This window comes from Bufo gargarizans, chromosome 7 (genome assembly GCF_014858855.1).
Source record: "Bufo gargarizans isolate SCDJY-AF-19 chromosome 7, ASM1485885v1, whole genome shotgun sequence".
NCBI lineage: Eukaryota > Metazoa > Chordata > Amphibia > Anura > Bufonidae > Bufo > Bufo gargarizans.
This window is the reverse complement of record NC_058086.1, coordinates 134,336,575-134,357,858: the sequence shown is the minus strand read 5'-3', so window position 1 is coordinate 134,357,858 and position 21,284 is coordinate 134,336,575. Positions and strand designations below refer to the sequence as shown.

The window sequence follows — 21,284 nt, the reverse complement described above, 5'->3', positions numbered from 1 at the left end:
GAGTGGGCTCGGCATGCATGTTGTTACCTGTAGCCCTGGATGTAATGGAGGCCGTTATGGCACCAAAAATGGTAAAAAGCAGAGTGGGCGCAGCATGCATGTGGAACCTGCACTCCCTGAATTTTATGGTGGCCGTTATGGCACATAACAGGTAGCATTTAGTGTTAGGTTCCCGTCTTATAGAGATCGCCTTGACGTTTGGCAGACGGGCCCAAATAATTTTGTACAAAATGTATTTGGCAAGAATTTAAAATTTGCTAAATAAGCGTAGCATAAGAACCAGAATGTTTTCTATAATTATGACATTATTTCTGTTTGCAGAGTGCTGCTGCATCGTCTTTTTTTCTTAGTAGAGGAATAAGGGTCGCTGTGATGTGACAGTACAGAAATAATGGTCACTGTGATTTCACAGTACAGAAGCTGAATATTTGGTACATTTATGCCTAATGCTTGAAATTAATGACCATATTTACGATAATTCCTTCTAATTTATCCTGCTTCTTATCTTCTGCTTGAGCAAGTAGATTTTCTGCCGTGTCAGTTCAAATTCGGATTTCTTGTCTTTAAATGTTGTCAGCACCTGCTGAGCAGAGCGGGTTCACAAGATGCCAAAAATGAATCCCTATGGTCACTTTCCACGTCTTAGCAATAAGACGTGTGCAGATTTTACAATGTTACAGACAAAATATTGTCAGGGTGTTATGCTGTAATGCTTGGGTGTAATTATGTCCAATATTGACCATTTTATGAGCTGCGCCTTGTCTTGCCATGCTACCAGGGGCGTAACGATCGCGGTCGCAGGGAGTGCGACTGCGACCGGGCCCGGCGGGGGGAGGGGCCCGCTGTACTAACATGTAATGAAGCGCTGTGACGGGGCCCAGCATGAAGTACAGTGACAATGCCGGGCCCCCATCAGGGCGCTCCATTACATGTTTAATATGAAGCAAGGTGGGGGAGGTTTGCGCAGAGGGGGGGAGGAGGAAGAGGGGGGACGCGCGCACTCACTCACTCACATACAGTCCGCCCGGCATTTCTTGTCACTGCCAGGCTGTATCCAGATCATCAGTGAAGCAGGAGCTCTAGAGCTCCCTCTGCTGGCCGCACATCGCGCTGCTGGCTGTGGGAGGAGCTCTGAAGGCCCGGGAAACTGCCTTCAGCACAGCCAGCAGTGCCATGTGAGTGTGGCAGCGCAACACCAGGGAAGAGGGTAAGTATGTGTTTTTTTATTTTCTTTTCCTAACACTGCAGACTGGGGGCAAAGGGGAAGGGGGTTGATGGGCACAACTAGAGTGAGGGGGCACAAAAGTGGGCATCTCTACTGAGGGGGCACCTAATATGTCATAACTACTGTGAGGGGGGCACATATAAAGGCATAACTATGAGGGGGCACATATATCAACTACTGTGAGGGGGGCACATAATCTAGCATAACCACTGTGAGGGGCACATATGTGGGCATATTTAATGTGAGGGGCACATAATCTGGCATAACCACTGTAGGGGGGCACATATCTGGTCATAACTACTGTGAGGGGCACATAATCTGGCATAACTACTGTGAGGGGTAACATATCTGGCCATATCCACTGTGAGGGGCACATATCTGGGCATAACCACTGTGAGCGGGCACATATCTGGGCAAACCCCTGTGAGCGGGCACATATCTGGGCATATCCACTGTGAGGGGGAACTTATCTGGGCATAACTACTTTGAGGGGGCACATATCTGGCATAAATACCGTGAGGGGGCACATATTTGGCATAACTACTGTTAGGGGGCACATATTTGGCATAACTACTGTGAGGGACACATATCTGGGCATAACTACTGTGACAGGAACAAAGGTAGGCATAACTGCTGTGAGGGGCCACAAGAAGGACATAACTTTTGTGAAGGGACCACAAGGTGGGCTTAATTACTGTGAAAGGCCACAAGGTGGGCATTAGTACTGTGAGGGGCCACAATGTAGACATTAGTACTGTGTGGTTGCACTTAGGGGAAATGTCCTAAATTACCCTGCTATACATTGGCATAGCTCAGTCTACCAGGCCAGCACAGCGCCCCCTGCTGGTAGTTTCATAGGGGCAGTCACCATCCCTTCCTTATGTGATTATTCTTTTTTTCTCTATCACCACAGGAACCTTGTTCTCGATCCAGCGGACATCACGCCGACGCCAGAGACACCCTGGATGAGGTAGGACCAGATTTTATTAGGACTGGGTGAGTGTAGCCATGCATTGGGCTTAGGGCTCTTTAACACGAGCGGATCCCGTGTGGCTAAACTGCTGTGTGAAAGAAAGCCAAGCCCCGCTCCGGACAGCAGAGACACTGAGTAGTAACATGATTGATAATGCTCTTTGCCTCTCTGTGATCGTTTTGCTACAAAATCACGGTGACAACTTTATCTCATTGTGATTTTGTAGTAAAAAGGTCACAGAGAGGCACGGAGCTGTCTCTGCTGTCCGGAATGGGGCTTGGCTCTCATTCACGCAGCGGACTAGCCGCACGGGAAACAGCCCTTAGTAAGAAATTCTGCCGCTTCTTTGTATAAATGGGGGGGGGGGGGCCCCGATCCAAAGTTTGCACTGGGGCCCATAACACTCTAGTTACGCCACTGCATGCTACCCTTCAGGGTAAAGCATTTGGGCGACTGCTCTGTTGTTGTCCTCCTTGTATCTCTTGTACAGGTCATCAATCCCTTTGATATAGAAGCACAGAAGCTTTGTTCTCTTAGGTGAAAGAGACAAGGGATTGGTACCCAAAGATAAACCAGACTGATCTCCTTCCTTTGTGTCTTCAGTTACCATGGTGATGTATTTGATGGGTATCAACAGGTTCCCATGGAAACTAATTGAATGCTGAAGTCACTAACAATGTTGAAGGACTGTCGCCGGAAAAGCATTTTTTTTTTGTTATAGTAAATTTAGGAGCGTAAAGGGTTTGTGTAACTCTTGTCTAATTTTGGGAAGCACAGAGAACCTGACATTTTCTATTTTTGTGCCTATTAGGTTTACATGTGACTGACGACAAGACAAGGGATTGCATAGTATTATAATATACAGTAGAATGGATATGATCAATGTTTCTGGTTTAGTAGATGTGTTACACAAAGCATCAACCATTACAAGTTATATTTCATATCATTTGTCATACTGCCAATGTTTCTAAACTTATTGCTTCTGGGTTTCCAGGCTCCTGATATTGATGACTTATCCCCTGGATTGGTGTATAGTTACCTTGGCCCTGACAACTGTGGGTGGTCCTGGGTGTGGGTATTTATATGCAATTCTGCCATATGTTTTTTATGCTTGACAAAGGCTGTTGCACAGCCGAATCATTGGTGATTTTTTTGTATGCTGTGAAGTTCCAATAAAGATGGAATGATGGGAGATGCTGCCACCGCTGTTTGATTTTCACGTATTCTCTGGCTGATTGGATCCCCGGCTGGTGCGGGGCTGTTGCAACTCCCTACAACAAGGACGGATCGTTGAGTGCTGCTCCTGCACATTTGTTTCTTTATCCCCTGGATAGGTCATTAATATCCAACACCCTTCAACCCCACCGATCAGCTGTTCCCTGCAGCACCCAGCCGTAGAACTTGCACTTTGAATGGAATAGGAAGCACAGATTCATTTTAGTGTAGTGTCTGTGCTGGATAACTGCAGCTCATCTCTCATTCACTTCTAGGGAGATGATCTGCTGTAACCCAGCACAAGCACTAAACTTGGAATGGACTTGTGCATCCTGCTCCATTCTCAATGTTAGTTTCAGCACCAAAGGCAGCAGGGAACAGCTAATCGGTTGGGTGTGGGGTGTAAGACCCTCACTGATTGGATATTAATGACCTATTCTGAGGACAGATCATTAATATCAGGAGCCTGGAAAACCCCTTTAAAGGGAACCTGTCACCGGGATTTTGGGTATAGAGCTGAGGACATGGGTTGCTAGATGGCCACTAGCACATCCGCAATACCCAGTCCCCATAGCTCTGTGTGCTTTTATTGTGTAAAAAAACCAATTTGATACATATGCAAATTAACATAAAAGAGTCATATCTTACTTGTGTGACCAGAGAAGAGTCATATTTTCAAGCTCTGACTCATCTCAGGTTAATTTGCATATGTATCACATCGTTGTTTTTTTTACACAATGAAAGCACAAAGAGCTATGGGGACTGGGTATTGCGGATGTGCTAGTGGCCATCTAGTAACCCAGCTCCTCAGCTCTATACCCAAAATCCCGGTGACAGGTTCCCTTTAAGTAGGGCCTGTTATGTCCTCACTGAATTGGAAAAAAAATACTTTTACAGCCACCTCTTCACTGGTTCTGGACATGTTTTTTTCCCCACTCTCCTTTCGCCAGCACTCAGTGCCGTTAGTTTCGGCATCTCATAGAAGTGAATTGTCAGCTCGATGGTGCGAGGTGACATTCCATTAAAATTTAGCTGACAATTCACAGGCCTAATGTAATTAAGACCGTACTGCTGAATTTAAGTGTAAGAAAGGCGCTAGAAAAAAAAATACTGCCACAACCATCTTGATTGAAGACACCAGGTGACATCTTGTGCAGTGACATGATGACATCATCACCGGCCGGCTGGGTTAACCATGAAGCAATGTGAAATAATTATAAAAAAAAATAAAAGGATTAAAAAAATGTTTTTAATAAAATCTGTGAACAAAATCAGTACACAGCCGGCCGATAATGCATGCATACAATAAATAATGATGCTCTACATTTTCTTGATGCAGTATCTAGGGAATAATATATTCATGGAATTATATTCCCGGTTTGAAGGCTTTGTACACCTTATGGGGCATTTTTTTATGATTGCCTTTTACAAATTTTGGGCTTAAAATGATTTAAAAAAAAATATTCAGCAGCTTTGTCATAAAGGGTTAACTTCTGCCTAGTTCTGTGAATGGCACTTTCGCTTGGTGTCGGTAATCTAATAAACCTTAACGTTAATTACTTATGGTTCACATACACTAATTTAAGCCATATTCTTATCAGTAAGATAAGAATTGAGCTATAATGAGTGTTTATAAGGTAAGAGATCAAAGATAAGAAGCCGTCAGCTGAGCTGTCTGACAAAACACAGTAAAAACACAGAGCCTGCTACTAGAGAATCTCAAGGTTGTACAGAGTAAGGGGCTCAAAATCAATTTAATACTAATGCAATAACAAACAAAAAATTGCCCCCAAAGTTGCCCATAGCCTTTAAGTATTTCAGTATGTAAGTTTGTGCTGTATCATATTCAACATGTCTTATGTTTTCCAGGTACTATTTGCTCCAGGAACACAACACACTGTTCCACTTCTCCATGCGAGGAAGACTTACCATGCTCATCGTCAAAAGGCTGTGGGGGCTTATCTGATTTATGTCTGTCAAATCCTTGCCCGCCAAATGCAACTTGCCAGGTTACTCTTGATACAGAGACCTACGAATGCCGCTGTCCCGCAGGATTCAAGGGAAGAAACTGTGAAATACCAATGAAAAGATGCTTTAGAAATCTGTGTAGACATGGAGGACAGTGTTATGTTACTGACAGAGGGTCTACATGCTTTTGCAGTGTAGGCTACAAGGGGACATTTTGTGAGACCCCAGAAGATGAGTGCCTTTGGAATCCATGCCAAAATGGAGCTGTATGTAGGGAAAGGGGGAATGGGCAAGCATGTTATTGTGTTCCTGGGTTTCAGGGTGCTTTATGCGACATTGAGGTCAATGAATGTATCTCGCAGCCTTGCCAACATGGAGGCACTTGTCTGAACCAGATTGGGAGCTACAGCTGTGTTTGTCCACCGCAGTATACAGGTAGTATCTCTGGTTCTAGTATTCTAAAATTTTGATTTGATTCTGGTCATTACAATATCAAATTAAATGGCAGCTATTAGATATAAACTAATAAATTAATACAGTTCAAGGGCATTTGTCAGCAGGATCATCCCTTTTAAACCAGGCCTAATGCCTGGAAGGGCTGATCCTGCTAATTATTGCAAAGTAATGGATTGAAGTAAGAAATGCATGATTTTAATCATCCGGGTCATCCCTATCAGGCATTATGTCTGGTTTAGGGCTCATTCAGATGACTGTTCCCACTTTTGCAGCCCGCAAATTGTGGATCTTTAAAACACGGATACCGGACCTCTGTGTTCAGCATTTTGAGGAACAGAACAGCCAGCCCTATGATAGAAATGCCTATCTATAGGAAATGTTCTATCTTTTTTTTGGGGCCACGGAATGGACGTACGGATGCGGACAACACACAGTGTGCTGTCCGCATCTTTTGCAAACCCATTGAAATTAATGGGTACTCATCTGTTTCACAAAATTGAAACAGATGAGGACTCAAATATACGGTTTTGTGAATGGGCCCCAAAGGAGGTTTTCTAAGACTTTTTAAGTGAGGACCTATCCTCTGTATAGGTCATCAGTATCTGATCTGTGGAGGTCCGACACCAGGGACCCCCCACTGATCAGCTGTTTGAGAAGGCACTGGGCTTCAGTAAGTGCTGCGGTTTTGCAGCTTACCAATCACAGTGCTGTACATTGTACTGCGGCTGTGCTTGGGATCTGATGAACATGTCGTCACTGGCCTAGGGAAAGCTGCGAGAAGGCTGCAGCGCTTACAGGAGCATCAGTTACTCAAACAGCTGATCGATGGGGGTCCCGGGTGTCCAGAGGATAGGTTGTTAGTTAAAAAGTCTCGGAAAACCCCTTTAATAGTGTTCATCCTCTTGACAGATGATCTATAATTTGTGCAGAATGCTGGCTAAATTGGATAATGTTTTTCCTACACAACTATTCTTCACAAGCTGTTATCCATTGCCAGCGATGAACATTTAATTGTTTTTCCTGGCATAGTCGATAGTGTAACTTGTGAATACAGAGGGCATGTGCCAAGTTCTCAGCAGGTACTTGCATTGTGCCGATCAGTGTATGATCGTAGCCTTGGTGGTGCTGCATCCAAATTTACAGGGTTTCTTAGAAGACATTGCACTCAGCTAACAGGTCTATAATATTAACTTGTAAAAAAAAAAACTTTCCAATAGACTTCATCATCTGATTTTCAACATCTCCTGTAAATCTATACATGATATCAAAGTTTCCCACTTGTATTTTTTTTTCCGATTTAAAGGTGTTTTACGAAACCTTTCTACTAATGACTTATCCTGGATGGGTCATCAGTCTGATCGGTGGTGGTCCGACACCCGGGAACCCCACTGATCAGTTGTTTGAGAAGGCATTGGCACTCACGTATTCCACGGCCATCTTGCAGCTTTGCCGAGGCCATGTGACTTCACGATCATCGGTCACATGGCCTAGGCGCAGTTCAGCCCGTGTGAAGTGAATGGGGCTGAGCTGCGATACCAAACACGGCCACTATCAACTGGACGGCGCTGTGCTTGTTGAGCAGGGAGAAGCCCGTGGTGCCACTGAGGCCTTTTCAAACAGCTGATCGGCGGGGGTCCCAGGTGTCAGAGCGCCAACGATCAGATACTGATGACCTATGCAGAGGATAAGTCATAAGTAGAAAAGTCTCAGAAAACCCCTTTTAAGGTAGTAACCAAAGCAATTAACCACTGACATGAATGTGACCCGTTCTGCAAATTGTACTCTGCTGTTTGCAAAGCTCCTATGTCGGTGTGTTTTCGGTAATTTGATACCCCAGGCAATCTTCATTTTTCTATTTTCACCTGTGAACACAGTCTACTAAATTTAATTCACAAACACAGGGGGACAATCAATGTGAGAAATAGAAAGATTTAGAATGTCCTGGTATATTGTACATGGTACTGTGCTCCGATCCCCCTCTAAATGATAAACGCTAAATGCATAATAGGGCGCATACACCCTATTACTCAGCATAATATCAGAAATATCAACTGTCACATCCTTTGTTCCAAAAGGAAATGTAAAAAACGTTGTGGTAATATGTTAGAACGAGAGGCCTGATCATATGGCAATGAAGAAATCATTCAGGCACAGAAAAGGAGGTGTAAAGCATACACAACAAGTGCCAATTGACACCTTTATAGTAGATATGTGCATAAAGAAGACAAATTGGACCTAGGAGACTAAAAAATTGTCTGCCTTTTTCTACAAACAGAGCCACTCAAGTGAATAGTCCACAAAGCCCATGGACAAGAGTGACCCTGTGTCTGATAAAATAAAACACTTCTCTTGTAGGCACTATGAATACATGATGTGTATAAGAGACTTTGAACTGTATGTATACTTGCATTGACATGCCATATTAACCTCTTAAGGACATAGGGCGTACAGGTACGCCCTTGTGCCCTGGTACTTAAGGACACAGGGCGTACATGTACGCCCTGTGTATTTCTGATCACTGCCGTGCGGCTGGCAGTGATCGGAACGCGGTGCCTGCTCAAATCATTGAGCAGGCACCTAGGCTAAATGCGCGGGGGGGTCCCGTGACCCCCACATGTCGGCGATCGCGGCAAACCGCAGGTCAATTCAGACCTGCGGTTTGCTGCGATTTCTGCAGTTTCTGATCCCCGCGGTCCCTGACCGCGGGGATCAGAAACTTTAGGATTCCAAAAATGTTGCTGCATCCCTCCCCCCTGCACCCCTGAGTTATTTGAGCACGGTGGGAGGTGCAGGGGGAGGGTTGCGGGCGGTGCGGGCGGTGCGGGAGGCGGGCGGTGCGGTAGGCGGGATCGCGATCCCCCGCCTGCCTCCCCTTGAATAATCGTTGGTTTCTAGTGGGTATACCAGGGTGCCAGCACATTGCTGGCACCCTGGTATAAACGGCTGACATCGGTGATGCGATGTCAGCCGTTTAACCCTTTCCATACCGCGGTCCGTACGGACCGCTGTATGGAAAAGGTTAACAGCGCAGGGAGCTCCCTCCCTCTCCCATCGGGGGGCTGCTGTGCCTTTGCAGCCCCCCGAATGGAGAGGGAGAGAGCTCCCAGGCAGCCCCCCCAGAGCCCCGTCCTTACCCTTCCCCGTCTGCGCAGTTCTGACCATAACTGAGCAGACGGGGAAGGTTCCCATGGCAACAGGACGCCTTCTCAGGCATCCTGCTGTCCATGGTGCTGAACAGATCTGTGCTGAAAGGCATAGATCTGTTCAGACAAAGTGTAAAATACAGTAAAGTACTATATATTGTACTGTACTGTATTATACAGACATCAGACCCACTGGATCTTCAAGAACCAAGTGGGTCTGGGTCAAAAAGAAAGTGAAAAAAAGTGAAAATAAAGTAAAAATCAAAAAACACATTTATCACTGATTAAAAATAAAAAAAATTAAATTCCCTACACATGTTTGGTATCGCCGCGTCCGTAACGACCTGATCTATAAAACGGTCATGTTACTTTACCCAAACGGTGAACGCCATAAAAAATAAAAAATTAAAAACTATGATGAAATTGAAATTTTGCCCACCTTACTTCCCAAAAAAGTTAATAAAAGTGATCAAAAAAGTTGTATGTACTCCAAAATTGTAACAATCAAACCATCATCTCATCCCGCAAAAATCATACCCTACCCAAGATAATCGCCCCAAAACTGAAAAAACTATGGCTCTTAGACTATGGAAACACTAAAACATGATTTTTTTTGTTTCAAAAATGAAATCATTGTGTAAAACTTACATAAATAAAAAAAGTATACATATTAGGTATCGCCGCGTCCGTATCGACCGGCTCTATAAAAATATCACATGACCTAACCCCTCAGGTGACCACCGTAAAAAAAAAAAAAAAAAACGGTGTAAAAAAAGCTATTTTTTGTCATCTTACTTCACAAAAAGTGTAACAGCAAGCGATCAAAAAGTCATATGCACCCCAAAATAGTGCCAATAAAACCGTAATCTCATCCCGCAAAAAATGAGACCCTACTTGAGATAATCGCCCAAAAACTGAAAAAACTATGGCTCTTAGACTATGGAGACACTAAAACTTTTTTTTGTATTAAAAATTAATTCATTGTGTAAAACTTACATAAATAAAAAAAATTGTATACATATTAGGTATCGCCGCGTCCGTGACAACCTGCTCTATAAAATTACCACATGATCTAACCTGTCAGATGAATGTTGTAAATAACAAAAAAAAAAAACGGTGCCAAAAAAGCTATTTCTTGTTACCTTGCCGCACAAAAAGTGTAATATAGAGCAACCAAAAATCATATGTACCCTAAACTAGTACCAACAAAACTGCCACCTTATCCCGTAGTTTCTAAAATGGGGTCACTTTTTTGGAGTTTCTACTCTAGGGGTGCATCAGGGGGGCTTCAAATGGGACATGGTGTCAATAAAACCAGTCCAGCAAAATCTGCCTTCCAAAAAACGTATGGCATTCCTTTCCTTCTGCGCCCTGCCGTGTGCCCGTACAGCAGTTTACGACCACATATGGGGTGTTTCTGTAAACTACAGAATCAGGGCCATAAATAATGAGTTTTGTTTTGCTGTTAACCCTTGCTTTGTAACTGGAAAAAAAATATTAAAATGGAAAATCTGCCAAAAAAGTGAAATTTTGAAATTGTATCTCTATTTTCCATTAAATCTTGTGCAACACCTAAAGGGTTAACAAACTTTGTAACTTCAGTTTTGAATACCTTGAGGGGTGTAGTTTCTTAGATGGGGTCACTTTTATGGAGTTTCTACTCTAGGGTTGCATCAGGGGGCTTCAAATGGGACATGGTGTAAAAAAAACAGTCCAGCAAAATCTGCCTTCCAAAAGACGTATGGCATTCCTTTCCTTCTGCGCCCTGCCGTGTGCCCGTACAGCAGTTTACGACCACATATTGGGGGTTTCTGTAAACTACAGAATCAGGGCCATAAATAATGAGTTTTGTTTTGCTGTTAACCCTTGCTTTGTAACTGGAAAAAAAATATTAAAATGGAAAATCTGCCAAAAAAGTTAAATTTTTAAATTGTATCTCTATTTTCCATTAAATCTTGTGCAACACCTAAAGGGTTAACAAACTTTGTAAAATCAGTTTTGAATACCTTGAGGGGTGTAGTTTCTTAGATGGGGTCACTTTTATGGAGTTTCTACTCTAGGGTTGCATCAGGGGGGCTTCAAATGGGACATGGTGTCAAAAAAACTGTCCAGCAAAACCTGCCTTCCAAAAACCATATGGCGCACCTTTCACTCTACGCCCCGCTGTGTGGCCGTACAGTAGTTTACGGCCACATATGGGGTGTTTCTGTAAACTGCAGAGTCAGGGCAATAAAGATACAGTCTTGTTTGGCTGTTAACCCTTGCTTTTTTAGTGGAAAAAAATTGGTTAAAATGGAAAATTAGGCAAAAAAATGAAATTCTCAAATTTCATCCCCATTTGCCAATAACTCTTGTGCAACACCTAAAGGGTTAATGAAGTTTGTAAAATCAGTTTTGAATACCTTGAGGGGTGTAGTTTCTTAGATGGGGTTACTTTTATGGAGTTTCTACTCTAGGGGTGCATCAGGGGGCTTCAAATGGGACATGGTGTCAAAAAAACAGTCCAGCAAAACCTGCCTTCCAAAAACCATATGGCGCACCTTTCACTCTACGCCCCGCTGTGTGGCCGTACAGTAGTTTACGGCCACATATAGGGTGTTTCTGTAAACGGCAGAGTCAGGGCAATAAAGATACAGTCTTGTTTGGCTGTTAACCCTTGCTTTGTTAGTGGAAAAAATGGGTTAAAATGGAAAATTAGCCAAAAAAATGAAATTCTCAAATTTCATCCCCATTTGCCAATAACTCTTGTGCAACACCTAAAGGGTTAACGAAGTTTGTAAAATCAGTTTTGAATACCTTGAGGGGTGTAGTTTATAGAATGGGGTCATTTTTGGGTGGTTTCTATTATGTAAGCCTCGCAAAGTGACTTCAGAGCTGTAGTGGTCCCTAAAAATTTGGTTTTTGTAAATTTCTGAAAAATTTCAAGATTTGCTTCTAAACTTCTAAGCCTTGTAACATCCCCAAAAAATAAAATATCATTCCCAAAATAATTCAAACATGAAGTAGACATATGGGGAATGTAAAGGCATCACAATTTTTAGGGGTATTACTATGTATTACAGAAGTAGAGAAACTGAAACTTTGAAATTTACAAATTTTTCCAAATTTTTGTTAAATTAGGTATTTTTTGGTGCAAAAAAAATATTTTTTTTTTACTTCATTTTACCAGTGTCATGAAGTACAATATGTGACAAAAAAACAATCTCAGAACGGCCTGGATAAGTCAAAGCGTTTTAAAGTTATCAGCACTTAAAGTGACTCTGGTCAGATTTGCAAAAAATGGCCTGGTCCTAAGGTGTAAAAAGGCTGTGTCCTTAAGGGGTTAAAGAAGGTAATAACCATAATTTATATCATTTTTCCTAAAAATACTATGCAAATCTTCTAGGTAGAAACTGTGAGATGGAGTATAATGGGTGCACATCAGAACCTTGTCTGAACGGTGCCACCTGCCTCAACACTTTGGGATCTTTCTCCTGTGAATGTGCTGCCGGATTCTATGGGGAGCTTTGTGATATAAACCTAAATGAGTGTGCCAGTTCTCCATGCCTTAACGGTGGACAGTGTGTGGATAAGATTGACGGGTGAGTAATGGTTCCAAGTTTATGATCTTTCGTTCTACTTTGATGCCGCCCGAGGTTGATGGTTTGTTTCTTTGGGATGATGTTTTGCAGGTATCTGTGTGATTGCAGTATGGTGGGATTCACAGGTCTGAACTGCGAGGCTCCTGCGCTTCTGTGTTTGTCGCAGCCGTGTCAGAACAATGCCACCTGCTTGGAAGATTCTGAGGGCTTCCAGTGTCTGTGCTGGCCAGGTACCTTTTTATTTTAAGGCAGCTATAGGTTAAAGGGAACCTGTCACTGTCAAAATGCCCTCTAAACCTTCAGCAGTACCTCACAGCTGAACTCATCTGATTTGCTAATTCGTCTGATGGGCAAGATCACAAGAAACTAACTTTTCTGACAATTACGGTATGCAAATAAGAAGCTTGAAGTCAAGAGGGAAGTGGCCTTGACACTTGAAGTCAACCTTGCTGCGCCCCCTTCCTGCCCATTCGCATTTGATTGACTGCTTTGTTTTTTATTCTTCATGTCCAATTCCCCAGGAGATCTCACGCCTGTACAATCTCAATTTCGGCACCTGCGCAGTGAGCACCACGGTGGTGTACTTGGCTTCAGAGGTTCATTGCACAGGCACCGATTCATGGGCACGAGCCAAGCCAAGTAGACAACAGCAGGATAGATTAGATTTGCCTGGTTGAGTTCACATCTGTGTTGTCATTTGCAGCTTTCTGTTCTGTCATAGGAACAAACCGGAAATGACGAAATACAAGATCTGTCACGTAATGGACACCAATGGCACCATATGGACTCCATTGACTTATAACATAGCCACTGCCCAATCAGTACTAAATAGCAAAAAATAAAATATTACAATGTAGATTTAGGGTGCCTTCCAATGCGGCAGAATATGCAGAAAATTAGTTCCATTCATTTGATTGAGGGTGCTTGCCTCCAAAGTAACCTCCCTTCTTGCTTGTGGGCCAATGAGAAGGCTGCAATGTCTTTGTCTGAGCTTAGCAACATCCCTAGCAACCAATAGGAAAGTTGCCTCCACCTTACTATATAAGAACCTCCCCAGCAGCCCTTGTATGCAGTATTTTGCAGATCTGAGAGAGAGCAGTGTTATTGTTGTGCGCTCTGCTTTCCACTCATTACATTAGATAGTCAGTTAGTTAGTTAGTTAGCTCATATATATAATACAGATAGTTAGTGGGGGATAGTCAGTGTAGGTTAGATTGTGATATAGTGTAGCTGATAGGTTCTGCTGTCCGTACATACATGCTACAGACATAGTGCTGTGATGTCACAAGTTCACAGCAATACTTAGTGCACCAATCACTAGTCAGACCTGTTAAAATGTGAAGTTGCATGTATTGCGCCAAAATATTCACATCATTAAAGCCAATTTCGCAATCGCGAATATATTGGAGCACTCTATCTGCATATAAAGCTATTGTAAGGTTCTGCCGTGCCAACCATTTTCTCCAGTCTCAGGAAACTTCCAGCAGCTTGAAAGAGCTATAGAGACCCACGCCTGTATTTTGTGCACATTACATTGCCGATTTTTCGCAATCAAGAAAATAATCTCAAATTCGCGAATATATGACGAATATTCTACCAAATATTCACGAAATATCGCAAATTCGATTATTACCCCTGCTGTGAGAAGAGGCCTTCAGTGCTGCAGCCTCTTCCTAGGCCAGCGACATCACTGTACATCGGTCACACGGCCTAGTTGCAGCTCAGTCCTATTCAAGTCAATGGAGCTGGATGTACGGCGCTGTGCTTGGACAGCTCCCAGGAGCCTGCATCGCTCACCCGAGCTCCGGTGAGCGCAGTGACTCCCTGAAACAGCTGATCAGTGGGGATGCCGGTACTTGGACCCCCACTGATGTTATAAATCAAAATTATCTTTTTTAGGATAACCCCTTTAAGAAAATTATACATTTCCTCTAGAAAATCGTTTCTGCCTGCTCCTTTGCTTTATATATAATCAAGAAACTAAATACAATAAATCTGAGATAAATTGTATGTATCTGCTCCATGTGCTACCTTACAGGGGCCATGTATAAGCGCTAAGACCCCCTGCATATCCTTAAAGAAGTTCTAAAAAAATGTTTCTATTATTACTGGCTACACAGGTTCCCTGTGTGAGATCCGACTCTCTATGTGCACAAGCCAGCCTTGTACGTATGGTGCGGAATGCATGGAGCTGACACGGTTCAATATGTCTCAAGGAGACGTCACCGTGCAAGATGAACCCAAAGGCTACATCTGCAAATGTGGAAATGGCTTCACTGGTATGCTCTAAATGGCACTAATATCGAATAAAAGTATAAAAATAAGGCTGTAGGGTGACTATACAGTATGTCCTCTTATTGGGAACTAAAAAAGATTTTGGCCAGAATTTATGTTACCAAAAATAGCCGGGATTCTCAAGGGGGGGGGGGGGGGGGTTGTGCGGTCAGGCGGGCAATATTACTAATAATAAATGCTTCCTGTCCCAAGTGTCCTCATTTTTTTAAAACCAATGTATGGTTAAACCTAAAATAACATCTATGTAAACCAATCTATCCAAGACCTACCTGAGCAATGCTAGAAAACTCTGTTTTATAGAAGTTTCTATGTTTCTGAACAAAGGTACATAAAAGATATGACATTTTTCTTTTAATACTTTACTTCAATGCACTGATATGATGGCAGAAAACATAGTTGGAATCCTACCTGCAGTAAAGGGTTTCTTTTATCCTGTTAGACGCTGTCCTGATTTTTTATCATGTGAGGTTGACCTCATCATGTCTACTGAACTGGACTTGTTTGATAGCCACCTCGACTGTGGTTCTGACCACTCCACTGTAGGTGTACTGTTTGACAGTTTATAATAAATACTCAGTGGTCACAAAAGTTATGAAACTGGTATCAAATCAATAATGCAAAAAATCCTTTTGAGTACATGGGCTTGTTTGCCTGATAGTATACATGTATTTTTTATCGATCTGTGCGTGTGGATGGGGTTGGCAGATTTCACAGGCTCCAGTAGTAAAAAAAGTCAAAAACTGTTTATTTTTTCATCCAAAACACAGTGGCATCCAAGTTCAACAGTCACTTGTCTAGTTCCACAGCAAAATAAACACCAACAGCAAAATTAAAGCACTTGCCCATCTAACTAAACACCAGGTTTTCTCACCTATCTCTCAGCATAGACACAAAATCTGGTTTTGTAGAGCAAGTATCTGTTGCAGTTTCCAGGGTCTGACACTAAATAAAGCTCTTGGCCATTACTATTCCCCCAGTAATGATTTCAGTGGCTACACCTTGGTTTGCCTCGGGCTAGGATAAATAGTTGTACTGGAGTAGGTAGGGAATGTCAGGTTCCTCAACAACCTTCCTACCATTCCATAAAAATCCAAGCCCATAAAACACTTTAAAGGAAAATGTTTCCTCACCTATTTCTCAGCATAAACACAGAATCAGGCTTTGTACAAGTATGTGTTGCAGTTTCCAGGGTCTGACACTAAATAAGGCTCTTGTCACTGTATTTATTCCCCCAGTAATGATTCCAGTAGCTACACCTCAATTTGCTTCAGACTAGGGTAAATAATTGCACTAGAGTGGGGAGGGAATGGCAGGTCCCTCTACCAACCTTCCTCCATTCCATAAAAATCCAGGCCCATAAAACACTTTAAAGCAAAGTGCCTCCGCAAACTACACTTTGCTGAAACCACCCAGCTTTCCTGTATTCTTTTACCACACCAATCTGAGCATTCTGGGTCAGATCTATACCACCCTCCAGTACTTTACTAGCCACTATGCTACATATATGAGCAATATTAAACTTAATAAACTTTTCCATGACCTTAAAATAATACAGACTACCTACCGTATATGATAATCCTGTACCTATCATATGTAAGATCAACTGATCCACGTCACATGTGTCTCAGATCATGCTATGTAGAGTGGAGTACCAGGATCCTATGCTGATCTTCAGCAGGGGCAGCAACAAAATATGAAGAAAGATGATAAGGCATAAATCCATAAAATACAAGTCTATATTGTAATTCCATATACAGGGTGGTCTGTGAAAAAGTAGCCCGTCCCTCAATATCTCCAAATCAAACTGCCCAATAGTAAATCTGTCTTAGTTGTCCATAGCAACCAATCAGTATTTTTTCAGAGCCCTGTAGGAACTGAAAGCTGGGCTCTTACTGGTTGCTATGGTCAACTAATATTGATTTATTGTTCAATTTAATAAAAATTGCCTATTGTGTCAGAAAGATGGTGTTCTCCCGGGAACAGTGAATAGTGATTGTGGAAGGCTATGTGCCAAGGAGTTTGATTAAAGAAATGCAACCCTTTGCTGACAAGTACCCAGGAACAAAGCCACCAGCTAAACGTTGTATTCAGAGTCTGGTTTGGAAATGGCATAAAATTGTCTCTGTCACAAACCTGAAGAAACCGAGAACTCCATTGATCAGGACGGCTGAAATTGTGCATGAAATTCAGCAGCGGATTGCAAGTAGCCCCCAAAATCAACTCGAAGACTGTCTCAGTAAGTTGGTGTATCCGGAACAACGTGTCAGCGAGTGCTGAAATCTCTGAACCTGAAACCGTACCGAATAACTTGTGTGCAGGAACTGAAAGAGTCTGACAAAGCTAAACGCGTAAATTAATGTATTGGTTGATGACTATGATTGCTGACAGACATCTGGACCCATTGCTGTACTTCATGACGGATGAAGCTTGGTTTTATTTATCAGGTCATGTAAATTCCAAGAGTATGAGGTACTATTCCACTTAAAATCCCAATCTGACTCACTAAACACCATCAGAACCAGAAAATTGGCATTTGGTGTGCATTGTGGACCCAATTTTCTTCAAATCAACTGTGAATATTGCAATTTACCTGGAAATCTTTGAACAGTTTTACCACCAACTAACACCAGAAAAAAAATTGTCCTACTTTTTCCAACAAGATAGGGGAACGGGAAATGCCTCACAGAACTCACTGGCACGGGTTCATAAACCTATGGAGGAGCGAACTGTGAGCAAGGGGCTATGGCCACCACATTCCCCAGACTTATCCACATATGATTATCTGTGGGGAAATTTAAAACAGAAGGTGTACACTAATAAACCTCATACCCTAGATGAACTCAAGGAGAACATCAAACACACCATCCGCATCATCACAAGCAGTATCAGCCAACATAATCCTATGTGCCCAAAGATGCAGAGATGGGAATGGGGACCGCTTTCAGCATCTACTGTGACTTGTGGGTAATAAAAAAATAAACAATCCACTTGCTTGTTTATTTTGTCATACTATCGCTGGAGGCGGGCTACTTTTTGGTGGGTCACCCTGTAAAACATAGGCAGCAACTCATAACATCACTATTAGGGATGAGCAAATTTCATATTTTGAAGTTCGTGTTGTGGAATTTACTGAATTGCATTATGGATTCCGTTACCACGGACCATAACGCAATTCCACGACGGAATGCATAACGGAATTAATGGAATCCATAACGCAATTCAGTAAATGCCACAACACTAACCCGCGCATGAACTTTAAAATATGAAATTTGCTCCCCCCTAATCACTATGTCTAGAGGTGAGCGAATTTCTTAAAAGTTCGATTCGGCTGATTCGCCGAATTTCACAATTTGTCATGAATCGCATTTTTTTGTGTAAGTAGCAGGTGCAATGACAGGGAGCTGCGATAGCGCTGCCCCCGTCATTGTACCCCTCAGATGCCGCATTCATACATGATCGCGGCATCTGAGATTAAAAACAGTGTAAAATTAACAATAAAAAAAAATGAAATCAAACTTACCGCCTACATTTAATTGCGACGGGCCAGCCGCCATCTTGCTTGAAGATCTTGGCCGAAGTTCTGTGCGGTGAGAGATTATGTCATCACGCAGGCTGGCCCGTCGCGAACAAATGGAGGAGGTAAGTTCGATTTTTTAGTTTTTTTATACTATTTCAGGTTAAATCGATTTGCTGACACGAAGCACGAGGAAATTTAGCTTCTAGGCAAATCAAATTTATCCTGAAATTCGTGGGATCCAATTTGCTCATCTCTAACTATGTCCACATGTCTCCTATGGGTTTCAAACTTATGGGACATCCTAAAACATTTAATTTGAAAATGGCTTAATGTAGCCTAATGTACCATAATGTGCCTACACTTCAATTAAATGGCCTTGAAACTTTGCACAACATAAGATCTCAGCTTCCCAAACCTATCCTGGAAGTTTCATGGATTTTGGCTACCCACAAGGCAAATGAGTGACATTAAGCTTGTTTTTTGGGGAGCTTAATGTGGCTTAACGTACAAAAAACAACTCAGATGTTAACCAATTTCCCCCAAACTTCCCATCCTTCTAGATTCTCTATATACCAACATATTCTGAAGATTTTGGGTCATTTGATAAAACATACCAAAAGTTATTCACATTAAACTATTTTATTCCTTTTTGAAAACATTTAGCTTAATGTAAAAAGAGCTTAATGTACCATAATGTGCCTAAACCACTATCAATTGCCTTGAAACTTTGCACAAACTAAGATCTCAGCTTCCCAGTTTCATGGATTTTGGTTACCCACAAGACAAATGTGTGACATTAAGCTTGTTTTTTGGGGAGCTTAATGTGGCTTAACATACAAAAAACAACTCAGATGTATAGGAGCACAGGCTGACACTGGGTATTAGAGCAACAGCTGATTAGTGGTTTACATACACTATATAAAAAGATATTTTTCTCAATATCTGACATGATGTCACGGATGTAGTAGGGGAGAACACCAAAAGACAACAAGAAGGAAGGGGAAAGACACGAGGCCTCACCGCTAGGGAAGGAAAAGGGTCACCACCTATAAAACCCTGCTCCTGGCCCTAACTCCTATCCGTATGGGCACCTCTCGATGGTAGAGATACCCATACACAGGAACCTAGAAAACCCTGGTGACCCTCAGATGCCCTAAAGATAATGACAGGGCAGAGACCACCCGTTCCTTCCCTGGTGAAGGAACTAGCATCTCACTGAGGCCTAGTAAACAAACGGGGGGGGGGGGGGATACAAAACACAACAAGCGGAACACTTAACTTCAGAGGATAATGGATGAACAGGACTTCAACATGAACCACACTCCAGCTCTTCCAAGACCAAATCAAGCAAGGAGTGATGGAAAAAGTCAGATAAAATAGGGCGAGGTAAAGGTCACATGATCCACACCTGAACAGGAGGTGTGGACATACCAGCAACACATAGACAAAGTGAAACCGAAAGAGGCTGTCAGATCACTAATGCGTAGATAATCTTTCAGACCTTCTGAGACCCGTCACAGATGTGACACATGAAATCAGAATAAACCTTTCCTGTTTTTGGTCAATTAGGATTGCCATAATTATTATTTTTTGTCAAATGCCAGAATAATGAGAGAGAGAATGTTTTAAGGCGTTTTATTCGTTTATGCAATGTCAAAAGTTTACATACACTAAGATTTCTATGCCTTTAAACAATTCTAGACTGCCTATATGATGATGTCATGTGTTTAGAAGCTTCTGTTAGTTTTTTTTGGCAACATCTGCGTTAATTAGAGACACACCTGTGGATGTATTTAAATGCACACCTAAAACACACTGCTTCTTTGTGTAGCACCATGGGAAAGTCTAAAGAAATCAGCCAAGATATTAGGAAGAGAATTGTCGACTTGCACAAGTCTGGCTCAACCTTGGGTGCAATTTCAAAATACTTGAAGGTGCCTTGTTCATCTGTACAAACAATTATACGCAAGTACAAACAAGATGGGAATGTCCAGCCATCATACCGCTCAGGAAGGGGACGGGTTCTGTGTCCCAGAGATAAACGTGCTTTGGTCCGACATGTGCATATCAACCCAAGAACAAAAGCGACAGACCTTGTGAAGATGATGGCGGAAGCTGGTAAGATTGTGTCAATATCAACAGTGAGACGAGTACTGTATCAACATGGGCTGAAAGGCCACCCTGCCAGCAAGAAGCCATTACTCCAAAAGAAACATAAAAAAGTCAGATTAATGTTTGCAAATGCACACAGGGACAAAGACATGTCCTGTGGTCTGACTAAACAAAACTTTTTGGCAATAATGACCATCGTTACGTTTGGAGGAAAAAGGGAGAAGCTTGGAGGCCTAAGAACACCATGCCAACTGTAAAACACGGGGGTGGCAGCATCATGTTGTGGGGTTGTTTTGCTGCAGGAGGGACTGGTGCACTTCACTAAATAGATGGCATCATGAGGAAAGAAGATTATGTGGAAATACTGAAGCAACATCTCAAGACATCAGCCAGGAAGTTAAAGCTAGGGCAGAAATGGGTCTTCCAAATGGACAATGACCCGAAGCATACTGCCAAACTGGTTACAAAGTGCCTTAAGGATAACAAAGTCAATGTTTTGAAGTGGCCATCACAAAGCCCTAATCTCAATCCTATAGAAAATGAATGGGCAACGCTAAAAAGGCAGGTGCGAGAAAGGCGACCAACAAACATGGCTCAGTTACACCAGTTTTGTCAGAAGAAATTCTGACCAACTATTGTGAGAAGCTTGTGGAAGGATATCCAAAATGTTTGACCCAAGTCATACAGTTTAGGGGCAATGGTACCAACTGTTAATGAAATGTGTGTAAACTTTTGACTTTGCAAAAAGTTATAAAAATGCTTTAAAACATTCTCATTCTCATTCTCTCTCTCTCTCTCT

At 42.4% G+C, this 21,284-nt stretch overlaps 1 protein-coding gene across 1 annotated transcript in view; it reads left to right on the top strand.

The window, feature by feature from the left end:
• Positions 1 to 2,806: 2,806 nt before the first annotated feature.
• The window catches only part of CRB1 (crumbs cell polarity complex component 1), an 80,487-nt gene continuing 62,009 nt past the window's right edge, over positions 2,807 to 21,284 (top strand). Inside the window, exons 1-5 of the mRNA XM_044302422.1 lie at positions 2,807 to 2,825; positions 5,283 to 5,816; positions 12,366 to 12,561; positions 12,652 to 12,788; positions 14,670 to 14,840. Of these exons, the coding sequence (XP_044158357.1) occupies positions 2,807 to 2,825; positions 5,283 to 5,816; positions 12,366 to 12,561; positions 12,652 to 12,788; positions 14,670 to 14,840 (1,057 nt within the window). The remainder of the gene's footprint in view (positions 2,826 to 5,282; positions 5,817 to 12,365; positions 12,562 to 12,651; positions 12,789 to 14,669; positions 14,841 to 21,284) is intronic.